Source organism: Clinocottus analis, unplaced genomic scaffold (genome assembly GCF_023055335.1).
Source record: "Clinocottus analis isolate CAN_PGR_092001 unplaced genomic scaffold, fCliAna1.0.p SCAF_1, whole genome shotgun sequence".
NCBI lineage: Eukaryota > Metazoa > Chordata > Actinopteri > Perciformes > Cottidae > Clinocottus > Clinocottus analis.
In genome coordinates this window covers 15,287,191-15,302,122 of record NW_027175820.1, presented here as the reverse complement: position 1 = coordinate 15,302,122, position 14,932 = coordinate 15,287,191, and the positions used below count along the sequence as shown (strand labels likewise).

Genomic DNA, 14,932 nt, shown 5'->3' with positions numbered 1-14,932 from the left:
CACTTCTAGTTGGATGCTAAACTGCATTTCGTTGCTCTGTACTTGTACATGTGTAATGACAATAAAGTTGAATATGATCTGATCTAATCTAATCTTTTGTTTTAATACAGATGCAACTTGACCTCCAGACTCTTCCTGGATAACACAGCTGAACTCTCATTATCCAGTGCAGAACATTCAGCAGTAGTTCTCACTGATATAAACTTTTCCACACCAATCAGCCATCAGTGATCATGCAACATCTCATCTTTGAAGCATGGTTTCTAAATGAATTTGCAGCTAATTCAATCTAGTTATATAATAAACATGATTGCATGCTCTTTTCCCAAGTGCAAACATTTCTGTATACAGCTTGTAAACTATTGCGCAATCCGTTTATCCAGTGATAACAGGTATACATCTTATAAAAGTTAAACAAATAGCCATTATTTTTCATCTGGTTTCATTGGATAGCAACTATTTAGAATCACATCAATTCAAATTGATATAAAGTAGCATAAACCAAATATTATTTAACCTAAGAGTCCTTTAATCCTCAAAGACATTAACACTAGAATAATAGCAGATAAGGAATGCTACTCTAGCATGATGAGCATAAAGAACTTATTGCCTATTCATCAAATGATGTGTTGTGCTGTATATGCTTAAAATACATTGTTTACTAACCTTATTTCCTTGCGCAGATTGTTTAGTTGCAAGTTGCCTTTGTCATGGGTAAAAAAAAAAAGAATAAATAAATAATATCTGATGCTGTATAATAGGTCGGCCTTTTCCCGTTCAGGTACCACAGTTCTAGTCAAGATTTCTAGTTCACTTCTTGTTTTTAACATTAATGAGGTGAGCCGTGTGAATTGCAGTTACACATTTCCTTTATCTTTGGATTCACATGGTGTTGTAAAACTGGCTCCTCCTATAATTTATATGGTCACAATTCAAAGTTAATCTAGTTAATCATACTCATGATTAACTTTTCAAGCATATACAAATGTTACTTTGCTTTACGTTTAAAGTAGAACAACGTGAAAAAAGGGTGAAAAAATCTCATCTAAAAATGTTTACAGCTAGAAAAGGTAGGTCTGGACTTTCTATTAAATTTCTTAAGTAGAGATCAATTTCTGGCCAACATGTGTTGAGTTTAACACTCTGCTAGTGAAATATTGTCTGACTTTGGACTCACAGTGTCCGCCAGGGAGCATTCTTGGAAATCAGATGAAATTTAGTATTTTAGATTTCATTGTAATAAAGATTTTTTTTTTTACACATAAGGAAATTATCTTATCTTCATCTAGGTTCAATTATTATTTTAAAATAAACATATGGTCAAGGCACAAGGGAAACAAACCGCTAATTGTGATGCAGTTCTTCCTTTTCTACAAATATTGTGATGATCAGTCATTGCTCAATATGTGTTGTCTGCCTATTTGTTGTGTCGCTGACATTTTGCGCTAAGTGTTGTTTTTCATTCTGTAACAAAAAATAAATTCAACAGACTCGGGTAGCCATTTAAGTGAGGATCTGTTGGTTTCTGTCCCAGAAGTTTAGAGATTTCCTTGACATGACCCTATGCCCTTCCTCTGCCTGACCTCTATGGCAATGAATTGTGGTATTCACCTGTACCACTTCAAGAGGGCACTTCATTAAGTTTTCTTAACTGGAAGGGAACCCCGAAGGGCACTTCATGTATAGCAGCATTCAAAAGGGGCTCTTTTACTATTGAGTCCACCAGTTGATCCCACTAACAAGTACAGCATAGCCAAAGCCTGATATGTCCTGTTCATTTGTGCTATAGACCTCCATTGTTGTCCAAAAACACAGCAGTGAGCCACACTATTGCACTGGGTGACATGTTCCTCCATTACCATGAACATGGGCACTGAGTCAATCCCGCATAATATACTAGAGCACCATACCAACATCTAAAATAAACCCCCAACAAATACATTGCTGTGTGGCTAACATTGTCTAAAAACTATAATGCCCAAGTGTTTTACAGAGCCTAAAAAAAAATGAAGAAAAAAATAAATTTCATATGAGCCAATTAATTCACCTTCACTGTGGATTAATTGCTCCAAGGTGAGTCAGCGTGGGTACAGTATAGAAACCAACACATTGTTTATTTTGCTCTATTCACACAGTGCTTTATTTCTTCAGAGTACCTTGTTTTACAAGTTCAAAAGAAATTAAATTGGAGCACTACACTCAATACAAAAAGTATGTCCCTTGGAGGAACATACAACATTTTATACAAAAATATATACCAACGACATACATACAATTGATTTACATAAGAAGTTTTTATTTCATTCAATTTACTCTTTCAATGTGAGTCCTCGTCCACGTTGCCTGGGATATTATCAAGTAAATACCATGAAGCAAATCTAATAATTTCTTCAGTTTAAAGATTCTCTCCCGCATGAGTCTTCATATGAATAAGTAAATGGGAGCGTCGAATGAATTTTTTGCCACAAGCAGGGCAACTATATGGCCTCTCCCCTGAATGCGTCTTCATGTGGCGCGTTAAATTAGACTGAGCGCTGAATTTCATTTTACATACAGTGCAAATGTAAGGTTTCTCACCAGTGTGAATTATTGTGTGCTTGATGAGATCCGCTTTCTCTCTAAAACCTTTGCCACAGTCAGTGCAGCTGTGAGGTTTCTCTCCCGTGTGGATCCGTATGTGGGCGTTCATGTTCCCAACTTGTGTGAAGCCTCTGCCACAGAAACTACACGTGTGCGGTTTCTGTCCAGAGTGGGAATTCATGTGAGTCTGTAGATAAGAGCGCTGGATGAAGCTTTTACCACAAACACTGCAACTGTAAGGTTTCTCTCCTGTGTGTGTCTTCATGTGACGAGTTAGAATGGATTTAATCCTGAAATTCTTGTTGCAAACACTGCAAGTGTACGGTCTATCTGCGGTCTCATCAGCGTGTTGGGATTTCTTCCTGTTTACACTTGAGTGAAATCCTCCACAGTCTCTTCCTTCATCCTCACTCACTTCACTCATCTGACAGTCACTGGTCGGCTCTGATGCATCACAGCCTTCTTGATCAGGTTCTGATTTCAACTGTTCACATGAGCTGCTGGGCAAAGGGTCTCCTTTGTTTTCAACCTCTGGGTTTGTATGTGGGAACTGTCTTCTGTCGTCATCCTTCCTTTGCACATAAATTATATTGAACATCGAGTCTTTTGTATCAGTTTCCTCCTGCTGATTTCCATGTACCCACAGTTCCTCCTCCTCCTCATCTTTAATCTGCGGGGGCTCCGGGTCATCCTCACACAGGTCAGTCTTCTTCTTAAAGTGACACTGTTTAGAGGGAGGGACCTCTTCCTGGACTGAGAGCTGCACTGGTGCTGGAGAGTATCACACAAAAAAAAATATGAAGCTTTTGTTTTATCAAGTCATGTCAAGTCATGTCATGTCACGGCAGGCAGACCATGAAAATGTGTCCCAGCATATACAAATCTCCTCATTTGCACACTTTATATCTGAGTAAGTTAAAGGTTTGTGGTTCATCATGTTTTTAATGCCATGGGGAAGAGGATGGCTAAAAGTGGTAATAATAGTGCCTCTGTGTTTGAAAGTATATAGGTTTTATGTATTTTGCCATGTCTCACAGGTCAAATTAATTATAGTCACACGTTTGAAAACATATTAAACACAACTAGATTACTCAATGCCTTCTTCTTTTGGTGCACATGTTGTGAAGATTGTATTCAATGTGGGGGTTTAACTCTATTCTGGCCTCGAGACCATTATATCATTACAATAAATCTGAAAACAAACAGTTAATTAATGTGTCTCAACATATAGTCACCATCAATTATAAAAAATATCCAGATAAGCAGCACAGGCAAAACATTGTGAACCATTGAAGGAAGTGGACTTGTTATACGAGCAATATCACATATCATTGACTAAGAACACCTTGTAATGATGATGATATATATATATATATATATATATATATATATATATATATATATATATATATATATATATATATATATACACACACACACACACACACACACACACACACACACACACGTTATTATTGATATTAGAGTAACGGTTCCCATTGGCTTTAGCTCCATCATTCAATCTTTCTTCTCCGACCTGACTGGAGAGAGGCGGTAATGAAGTAAGTGAGAGGTGGAAAAGCTTTGAGGTACCAACAAAACATTTGACCAGTGACAGCCATTTTGCATCCTCCTCTCCCTTCAGGGATGCAAAATGGCGCTACTTGCCGTATCCTGTAAAGAATATTGAAGGAGCAGCCCAGCTGACTGAAGGTTTCGTCTGAACCAACGCTACGACCAGGAGTCAGGTGCAGGTCTGGGGGCTTAAGTTCAAGTGTCGTCATCGTTAACTCACCTTTCCTTCGCTGTTGGTCCGCCTCCTGTTTTGAACGAAAAACTATATCTTCATAATCCTTGATAGTTGTTTCAAAGATGCGGAATATTTCCTCAGCTGCGGCTTTCAGTCGCTCATTCACTAAAGCTTTCAGTGTATCTGTTTTGAACATTTCCGCGGGTGACAGAGGAGCTCCAGTCTGTTTCCTGACGGGCTGACAGAAGACTGGCTGCTCACTGGGTTGCCAGATACCGCGAGGAAAACACGCAATCTAAAATAATTATTGATATTGTGCTGGAAACAAAGAAAGAAAGACACTCGCTCAGAGACTCACTCTTTTGTCATTGGAACATGAGTAATCAAGCATTCAATTACATATTTAAATGATTTACATTAATATAGTGTGATATGTATACATATGTTAAGGTAATACAGAAACTGTGTGTTTTAATGTACCAGAAAAGCAAATGAACTTCATTATGTATTTTGGTTTATGGACGGACAATTAACCTATTCAAACATTCATTTGTAAATAAAAATAAAGATGGGCAATAATGATGGGCTGTGAGGATTACGGTCGACACTATGGAAACGCATAATAGACAGACATGGCAACACTGGCTGCTGAGGCACACAATGGCCCCGGTCCCTCTGCGTGATGGAGCTTTGCTGCCACCCACTGGTCATGAAACACGACACTGAAGCAAGACTTTAGGAATGAACCATTTCAAATAATTGCTTGTGGGCCATGAAACAGAGATTCTAGCCATTTTATTTCACGTTTTGTGGATATTTACTTTGCATTTTAAATTTAAAAAAAGTTTAAAAGCCAGAAACTGGACACATTCAGGACTGTTTTATGTTGTAAAATAGTTTATGTTGTACTTATAACTGATGGCCCACCAAATTGCCTTGGCTAGAATACAACACCTGCACAGTTGTTAACCAGAATATTACATGCAGGTAAACTGCTGCATGTTCATTTGGCACATTAAAATGCCAACATTGTTATTATTGTGAATTATATTTGCTTCAGTCAAAGTGCTGATATATGTCAGGATACTTTGTGTTAAAAAAAACACAGTAGTATAGGTTAACAATAATTGACACTTTCAGTAACTAGATACATGTCGAAGACTTTGTTACATACCTTTTTTTTCCAGTGCTCTTTGTATGTCTCATGTTCCCTCCCAATGGTAAAACCTGTCAACCTGCTTCAACAAAACAAATGAGTTGCTCCACTCAAATCTGACCTAAACAGTCTGTATCATTTTTAAAGATTATCTTTTAACATAAAATGTGTAACAAGTTGCACTGAATGATTTCTGAAAAGGCTTTCTTTCATAAATCCATGCTAAAATCTAAAGATAACAGACACATTGTTATTGTTGATTAAATACTCATTATTGATTTATGCTTCTATTATTATTACTAAATATGTTATTGTATTATATTTATGCACACTTTTTTTGTACTATGTGTTTCATTTAGCTTGTTCTCTTGTGTCTCGGTCCAGGCTTTTGAAAAATACCAGAGATACCATATATTGTTAGTTTAGACGTGAGGAATTAGGTCCTCTGTTTCAGTGTGGCCAGTCAGACAATAACATACCATCAGATCATCCATCATGTAAACTTTACGGGCCAACATGACAGATGCTTCCACCGGCTTATTTTGCACAGACCTTACACCATCATCTATCTACTCTTAAAGTCCAGCTGAATTTACATGTTTGCACACTAGTATAAGACAGCCGGCATCCAGTCTGTGTCCTCAGCTGTTAGCCAAATGGGAACTGGAAAAAATAAGAGTGAAATTAAGCTTTTATAAAGTGGCTATGCTCACAGGTGGCTCTCTTGTGAAGATTTCTGGTATGTGCACATTCTGACACTGTCCTGTGTGTTTACACTGTGTATAAGCAAGTGCAAATGAGTTCCCAGAAAGAAAGTCAGACTAAAAATAAAGAAGATAGTACTTCAGGGTTGCATCATCTTTTAAATAATATCAGTAACGTTTAAAGGACCCGGATACACAAAATAATAATAAAGAAAGTAGGTCAACTGGAAGAATAACTCTTGATGAAATAAAATATACCCGATTGCTTTGCCTGTAATACCATCACTATCAAAACACTGTGACAGTGCTTGTAAACTACAGTTACCAGAACATTTTATTTATTGCCTTGATTTCTCCCTGTAGGTCCAGCTGTCACTCAAGCAAGCAGAGCAGTAACACAAGGATTTATTTTTGCTTTTAGGTTTTCTATCAGTTTGTTGTATTATCGTTAACACGAGACAAAAAGACACATTTTAGTGTCATTAATTTATTACGCATTCAAGTGTTCACTCTCTGCACGCAGGGAATCATTAGTCATTCTAATAAGGACTGATTTATCAGGTTCAGGAGTTCAATTACAGTTCCCATTATTATTCTGGAACTGATAGCAGCTCACACGCCCAATAAACATTTTATTTAGCGGTAATTATTCTACAGCTACAATTGATTTTTGCCAAAGAGTTGTAATTGATTTATTTTTTGGAGAAATCTTCTTCTAAATATCAACATCTCCTATATTTCGTAGTTTTACTCTTAACTTCTTCTTGGATACTAACTGCAAAAACGGTACACAATACAGTAGTTTATGATAAAATACTTGACTTGTTTGTGCACTGTGAGGAGACTCAGCTGCAACATTGAGAGAGACTTATAAACATGGAAGATGATAATGGTGCTAACATGCATGTCATAGAGACACTAATAATCAGATTACACCAATTAGCCCAATTATTTAATGGAGATATAAAAGACATCCTCATTGTCTAGTCTATTTCTAAGGCTCCAATCACAGCCCACACTGCAAAGAAAATATATTTGCTGTTTTTGGTAATTGTTATGTAAATAATGACTGTAAAACTAAGAGAATGACATGTAACAAAAAAAAAAAACAGCATCATGGTTTTGAATCATAATTCTGGACTTCTAGCTAAAACGTCCTAGTAATAACTAAAAGTGCATAGCTGTCACTGTTGCTGAAATGTTTATAGTCAGATAATGGGAGCAGCAGCATGCATCTACCAGCTGGCTTTAAACCTCCTCAACGAGCTGCAGTCTGGCCCAGGGTGAAAATGACAGTCAGTAAACTCTGGTGTCAACTGCGTATTTACAGTTTCTGATCCAGTCACTCCATGGACTCATCAATTCATTCATGCACATACATCACTTGTTCGTAGTCTTTCAGTGCTTCTTCATTACGGGCCGTAATCATTTCTCTGGCTCCACAACACTTTTTACAAAGGTCAAAGCCAGATCTAGAGAAGGAACGATAGAAACAAGAGATGCATGGAGGAGAATAGGACAGAGAGATAATTAGATAATAGGCTCATTAGCCTCATACGTTTAACAAAGCACCTGAATACCCAAATTGACCTTTTGATCTGTTTCTACATATTAATGATCTAGCTACTCAATACACACTGTCATGTAGATTAAGTTAGTCAGAGACAAGTCGTTTTCTCAGGTGCAAAAGATACAACTTTTTGTATTCAGCTTTTAAATAGCTTTTATTTTTATTCTCTGACTTTTTACTTCACTTATTAAAGGTAGGGTCTGTAGCATTTGGGGGATCCATTGGCAGAAATGTAATCTTATATTCTGAAGTTGGTTAAGTAGGTATAATTACCTAAAAAAAATCATCTGATTTTGTTACCTCAGATAGGGCCATTTGTCTTTTGCGTTTTTGTGTTCTTGTGTTTTTGCGTTGCTCCTACACGGCTGAGATTCAGTTGGTTGCAATCAACCTCATATTAGATGTTGCCAAATCCTACACACTAAGCACAAGAAGAAGCACAATATTTAAGATCTACCTGTTTGTCAAATCTTATTAAAGTCCAGAGTCCATCCATAATTTATTATCGCCTGATGAAGTCCTGAAGGACTGATGAAGCCTGTTCATTTTACAAAACGTTATATATAAAGCGATTACTGCATCAATTATGCAACCTACCTTAGAGTGTATGTCAAATAAATGATTGAAATGCTTCAACAGGCATTATTGGTTTTCCTTTTTTGCAATGTATATTTCCAAGGACACAAAACCTCCGGTAATGCAGTATAAAACTATACAGATTTACAGCTAAAGAAAACAGCAGTGCTAGTTCTGTACTTCACACCGTGTGTCTCATAAAAGAGAATGTTTGTGCATGTTTGATTCATTCCTCCATCCTTCTATTTAAGTGTCCCAGAAAGCCCTGACAGTGTGGCAGTGAACCAATATGCAAGATACCAGGACCTGAAACTAAAGTAGCTGAATGGACGTCAGCCATTATCCATTTTATTATTTACACCTGTGCTGGTTCCTCTGTTCCGTGTATGTGCAATTTCAAATATACACTGTAAATGAGGGAGTGGCAGATGACCTTCAGATCCCCTCAGGATTAAACCACATTTTAATTAACCTTACATTTAAACACAGATGAAAGCAGCTCATGAAAGCAGCTCGCAGAAATAAGTGTAATCACCCAGAAAGACAATAATTTGAAACCTACCTAGATATGTATGTGGGGGTAGGTGAGGCAGGTTGTATGATGTATAATTAATGAGCTGATGCCATCACATAGATTACAAGTGAGGACACACAAAACACACAACATGGGGAAAAACAGTGCACACATAATGCACAACTACACACCCAGACAGAAATATTCAGACCCACACCTCCACGATCTCGGACGACCTGCAGTCAGATATCGTGTTCAGACTGGACGCGTCATCTTTACACTTTGACGTTTTCTTTCTGGAGTAATTATCCATTTACCACACATTCACATTCTTCTTCTTCTTCTTCTTCTTCTTCTTCTTCTTCTTCTTCTTCTTCTTCTTCTTCTTCTTCTTCTTCTTCTTCTTCTTCTTCTTCTTCTTCTTCTTCTTCTTCTTCTTCTTCTTCACTATCTTTACAGCTTCAGTATTCATGAACGGTTGTTATATCGCATGATCCTTGATCTTTGCCATGCATCTGACCCAGTAATCACTGCTCTGTTTCAGTCACTGCACTCAGCTATGTGATGCTGAAAATGGGATTCAATTTATGAAACTGATGTGCGATAACAACACTGTGATTACATTTTAATGGATTTCTACCCTCCATGCAACCTTCACCCCACCTCTTTGCAGATATAAATCAGCAACAACAGCAAATAGTTTGAATTTTTTCATAAAAATAAGCTAAGAACTTATTTCATACTAAACAACATCAACACCATAAAGCCACATTCTGCACTGAAGCAAATCTCAGATGTGAAACTCAGCAGTACATGAAATAAATGACAAGACACACACTGTTTTATTTCAATGTGTTTAGGTTGTTTAAACAAATTATGCTTTCAATAGCTTTATGAGCACAGGAAGAAGGTTGTTGTCCCAGCACTTTAGCATAATAACTTATGCAGAGTCTTCTGAGGCCCAAGAGACAACAACTTTGCCTTTGCAGTCATATCAACACAATATATCCTCTTGTGAAATGGTATTTTCAGATCATCTCTAATACAGAAGGAAGCATTTACGCTGGTGGCTCAGAAGTACAAAGCAAAATAACGTTTCACAAAACGAATGAACAAAACCAAAAGCATAACGCTTTAACGTGTGTCCAGCTGTTGCCATTAAAGTTCAACAAAGATGCACAGTATTGTCTGTGCTTGGGTAAACTGATCATACACAGTGTAATGAATCCCACATTCCACTGTCTTTATTTCATGTTTCATTTATCGATAAAACCTGTAAAGATAAGAGAAATTCAAGCTGTGTTTGATGTTACATGACTACAGTTTCAATTAGCACAATTAGCCAACATTCTCCTTCATTTAGAACGGCTTCCTTCATTGACACAAAGAGCTGCGCTGGTGGAGAATGTCAGCTAAAAGTATATTTTAATTAAAGTCCCAAAACAAGACAAAGGCAGCTGAACATATTAGATTTAGTGTGTATTCCGTATGTCAATGTGTAGTATGTTTATGATCTGTTTTGTGATACTATATATTCTACAATATACAATTTTATGTCAAGCAATTTCAGATTGTTGATTGACCCACCACTTTGGTCCAAACTGAAACATCGCTAACTATAAAACTATTGGATGGATTACCATGAAATGTTTCACAAATAGTCTTGATGCCCTGAGATGAAGCCTTAAGGTTTTAGGGATCCCCAAACTTTTCCTTATCTAGAGGAAACAATTACATATGTGTGCTTTTGAGTGAAATGCCTGAAGAACTATGACATGAAAATATGGTAACCACATAAATAATATATCATCAGTCTTTGTTTGTTCTTTTAGATTTGGTCCAACATTTCATTTCTCTAGGGAAACTATTCATTTTCAAGCTCATCAGGTCATGCTATTTTACAACTACTAACCCAAACAGATTAAATATAATTTGTCACCTGGAGCCAAGTTTCATAAAAAGAAAAAACACACACACTCTTCATTTGCAGTCTCACCAGAAAACTGCCTGAATCCAGATCTATAAAACTACTTTTCAGTTTCCCTTACTGCTCGACTATTGAAATTATGAGATGGCATACGGACAATAGATTATTAAGTGTCGACGGCATGTTCACATGTTAAGTAAAATCAGTTGTTTGCCATTTGAGAAAATATCCAAAATATAATTTGTTTCATGTTATCTGGATGATAAAATCGTTGTTGTGTTGTTGTGGTTCGCTCTATTCCTGTTGTTGGTTTATTGAGTGTTGTCATCAATGTTAAATACCACCATCGGATCGGACTGATTAATACCAGACTAATTAATTAATTTCACATAATACTGGCTGTCACGATATGGTTATTTGGTTGACTTATTCAAAACAGTGTGTCTGCGCTGATGAATACATATCTAATTCCTATGCAGTCATTACATGAATGTGGCTGAGACATGTAGATACACCTCTCCATCTGTGTTCCTGCTGCTGTCAACACGAACTGATTAGCTTAGCTTGTTATGTTGTACAGAGCTAAATGCCAGCATCAGACCAGACACTAGGCTATGTACCAGACTAATAAATGACCAGCACCCTCCCACACATAATTGGACACAGTGTCAGAGTGTGGGTGTTTGTGTGTGTGTGTGTGTGTGTGTGTGTGTGTGTGTGTGTGTGTGTGTGTGTGTGTGTGGGTCTACAAAGTGGAAAAAGATAAAATAATATATCTGTTTAGGCAAAATTATATGAATGGATTTAATAATAAGCCAAATTATCCATGATTTGTGATATCCTACTCGAACAATATGCAAAATGGTGAAGCGCAATGTTTACGCATAGATCCACTAATCTTGAGTAGGCTTTCTCTTAATAGTTAACTTTTTGTCCTGGATACATTTTGAATTTAGGGAGAAAAAAATCCTTTCCTGTCAGCACAATTAATTAGAACAAAATCTATTGTTCTTTTATGTCCTCATTAGCTCTCTTATTGAACAGACACACACTAATGGCAGACAATCCGTTATATATCTTTGTTACAGGCAGTTAAATAGAATCAAAGTTAACAATGAACGTTAACAACTTGCCTAGATTTAAGGAGGGGTTGGTGAGCAGGCAGCCAACTGCAAATCTGTCTTTTGAAAAAAAAATGTGGAGGGTAAAAAGATCTTCTTCTATACAAATGAGTTCATTGAGTTCAACAACATGAGTGAAGCTTTCACAGGTTTCTGCTGATAACTACTGAGCTCATGTTTAAATTGGATGTGTCAAATATGGTGTGAAGTGCTTTACTCTTATTCCACTGGCTCTGATTTCAAATGAGTTTATTGGCATTGTCAATTAGAGCTTGCTTTAAATTTAACGATGCTGTAGTAATGCTAGGACCGTTAACTTCATGCGAGCAGTCCGTCAGTCCATTAGTAGAGATGAAATGGGTGGGAGAACCAAGAGTATGTGTGTGTGTTTGTGTGCATGTGTGTGTTGGCTACCTTGGTGGATCCAAATGTCCCTATAAGAAGATGGCTTGTGTGACAGCTCTGGGTTCTCTGTGTATGCTGGGCTAAAGTTTGACAGTAATGATAAATAACACTGCAGGAGCTGATCGCCCCTCCAGACTCCAGAGTGCTGAGAAAAAGATGAGAGTTTAAAAATCTTCTCCAGATTGGTTTGTTTATATGTATACGGGTGTTGCTGATGTGCCTTTTGCATCCAGTACTTTACTATGAGATTACTATTGAGTTTGAGAAGGTAAAGCAAATCATATAAGTAACACTGGTGTTGGTAAAGTCTGGCAATGTTAGATAAATACTGGAAGATTTCAGAATGGTGTAAAACACACTGTATTTAAGGATCTGTTACATCTCAAAACTAAACTTTCCTCTCACACGCTCGGTTACGTGATCACATGCTCGCAAGTGAACATTCAAGTGACAAACCTGTGTACACATAACACATTGTAGGCCTATGTGTCATATACCAATGTGCAACTGAGGCTCAGTGGTAGAGCAGGGTCATCCTTCAATCAAATAATCTGCGGTTTGATCACCGGCTCCGCTAGCCCATGTCGATGTGCCCTTGGGCAAGACACTCAAGCCCGAAATGTCCCTGTAGCTGTGCCTACAATGAATGAATGTGAGTTACTTATGATGGACAGGTGGCACCTTGCATAGCTCCTGTTCATCAGTGTATGAATGAGAGTGAATTGGTGAATGATGACGAGTAGTGTTCAAGCACTTTAAGTGGTCGGAAGACTAGAAAAGCGCAAAACAAGAAGATACTTGTAATGTGATTTTTCTTTTTTTTCACACATCAAATAATTAGTTGAAGGGCTCACAGCTGGGATTGTTGCTTTGCACTTAAGCCCGAGACTGGGGTTTTTTAATAATACAAATATATTTTCTATAGAGCAGGCGGGAAGAAAACAAACAAGTTATTTTAAGTTTGTGTTAGTGAGGCAGAGTAACATGATCACTCCTGCCAGATACTGTAATTCTCAACAGCGTCTTCCTTCCATGGTGGTTATGAGTTAAATATTAATAGGTTCCACGCAGCAGGAAGTCCTCAAAGCAGCAGGAGAAGACAGAGTAAAAATAAGAACTCATACATAAACACCAAACCAAATGGATTCCCTTTCTTTAATGTTTCATCTATGTTGTATTTATACTTGGACCTTTCACAACAAATTTAAATACTGTATACGACATGAAATATTTAGTAGCCATTTGTGACGCAGGGTGAAGCATGCTCTCGCAAATACAGTGCGATACTGTATCAACCATTATTTATTTAACCCCCAAATATCCATTTACAGAAAGATCCATTTAGTGCTACAGTCCACAAAAAGATGAAACACCAAACAGTAATAAATCATTTTATTACCCACCCATACCCACTTGGCAACACAATTCTTTTAATGTGGTTTTGTGCAACTCAATGAGCTGACACTAACTTTTAAAAACAGATGATGCAATTCTCTGTAAGGTCATCCACATACTGAATGTATGCACTTGTATGTAGCACATGACAAACGATGTGCACACAGTACATGCAATACATGAGTGATGCGCCGAATGTCCCCGCAACTACAAAACTAATAAAATAACTTTGGATGTACATCTGCGTCTCATCTTATTCCTTTACATTGACAGCACCTCAAACTCAAGTAAGTCTTTTGATTGTAGCCTATACTAATGATAGTTAGAAAAAGGTCATCATTACAATCACTCAAATAGTCTTCATGTCACTTAAAATGTTTGAAAAACATATTCCATGTTGTACATAATAAAAGTGTTCACTTCCCGTGAAAAACCAGGCTAACTTGTAAACCTTGGCACGTCCTGTTTGGCCTTATCCTGTTGTATCATACTGAAACTGACCAGTTAGAAAGGCTTGCACACATGGTTCAGCAGAGACGCAAGTACAGTACAGCACATACTAATATCACTAAGAATATAGTGGGAAGTCACATAAAGACACAAAGGGATATTTTAAATTGGAAAAAAAGAAAAATCAACTTTAAGAAATATTTTGTGTTTGGTTTCAGTTTGCAACTTCACTTCAAAACAAAGTTCAGTAACAAATTGAAAAATCACATTCACTTGTTCAAGTCCCGATCTATAAAACAAAAAACATGCTGTATGATACGCCGTAGAGTATTCTCAGGCAAGGGGAGGTCACTTTAGACCTTACGCATGCCACTATTGACACACAGCAGCTTAACCAATGGCACACTAGCAATAAGTGTGCAAGAGAGCTTTATGGACATTTTGACGAGGCTTTTCATCTGTACGCCAAATGACCCAATTCACAGCCATTGCCAGTTGCGTGGCCTGCTATTAACAGTAGTTTAAAAGTATAGCCTGATCAGCCAGTACTTGTTGCCTTCTTAAAATTTGTTCCCTACATAATTTCATCATATAGATACCATTATAAAACTTTGGGTTGAAATGTGTTTCTCACAGACAGATTTGCTGTTACAAATTAGCCTTACATATACACTTAGAGGGTTGCTGTTCAATAACCTTGAGATATCCTCTTAACATCTGTATCTATCTATCTATCTATATGTGTGTGTGTATATATATATATATATATATATATATATATATA

General features: G+C 37.1%; 1 protein-coding gene across 1 annotated transcript; it reads right to left on the bottom strand.

The window, feature by feature from the left end:
• Positions 1-2,199: 2,199 nt before the first annotated feature.
• On the bottom strand, positions 2,200-4,559 carry LOC137784434 (gastrula zinc finger protein XlCGF28.1-like). The gene is made up of 2 exons (XM_068575072.1): positions 4,376-4,559; positions 2,200-3,351 (listed from the first exon to the last, which is right to left on the bottom strand). Exons 1-2 carry the CDS (start codon positions 4,524-4,526, stop codon positions 2,396-2,398), a joined length of 1,107 nt encoding a protein of 368 aa, XP_068431173.1. The 5' UTR covers positions 4,527-4,559; the 3' UTR covers positions 2,200-2,395.
• Positions 4,560-14,932: the final 10,373 nt, after the last annotated feature.

Bases quoted from the DNA above. Each gene is read 5' to 3' on its own strand.
- LOC137784434 (XM_068575072.1), bottom strand. From the start codon at position 4,526: ATGTTCAAAACAGATACACTGAAAGCTTTAGTGAATGAGCGACTGAAA. The intron at 3,352-4,375 runs GTGAGTTAACGA...GATACTCTCCAG, and splicing joins GGACCAACAGCGAAGGAAAG to CACCAGTGCAGCTCTCAGTC.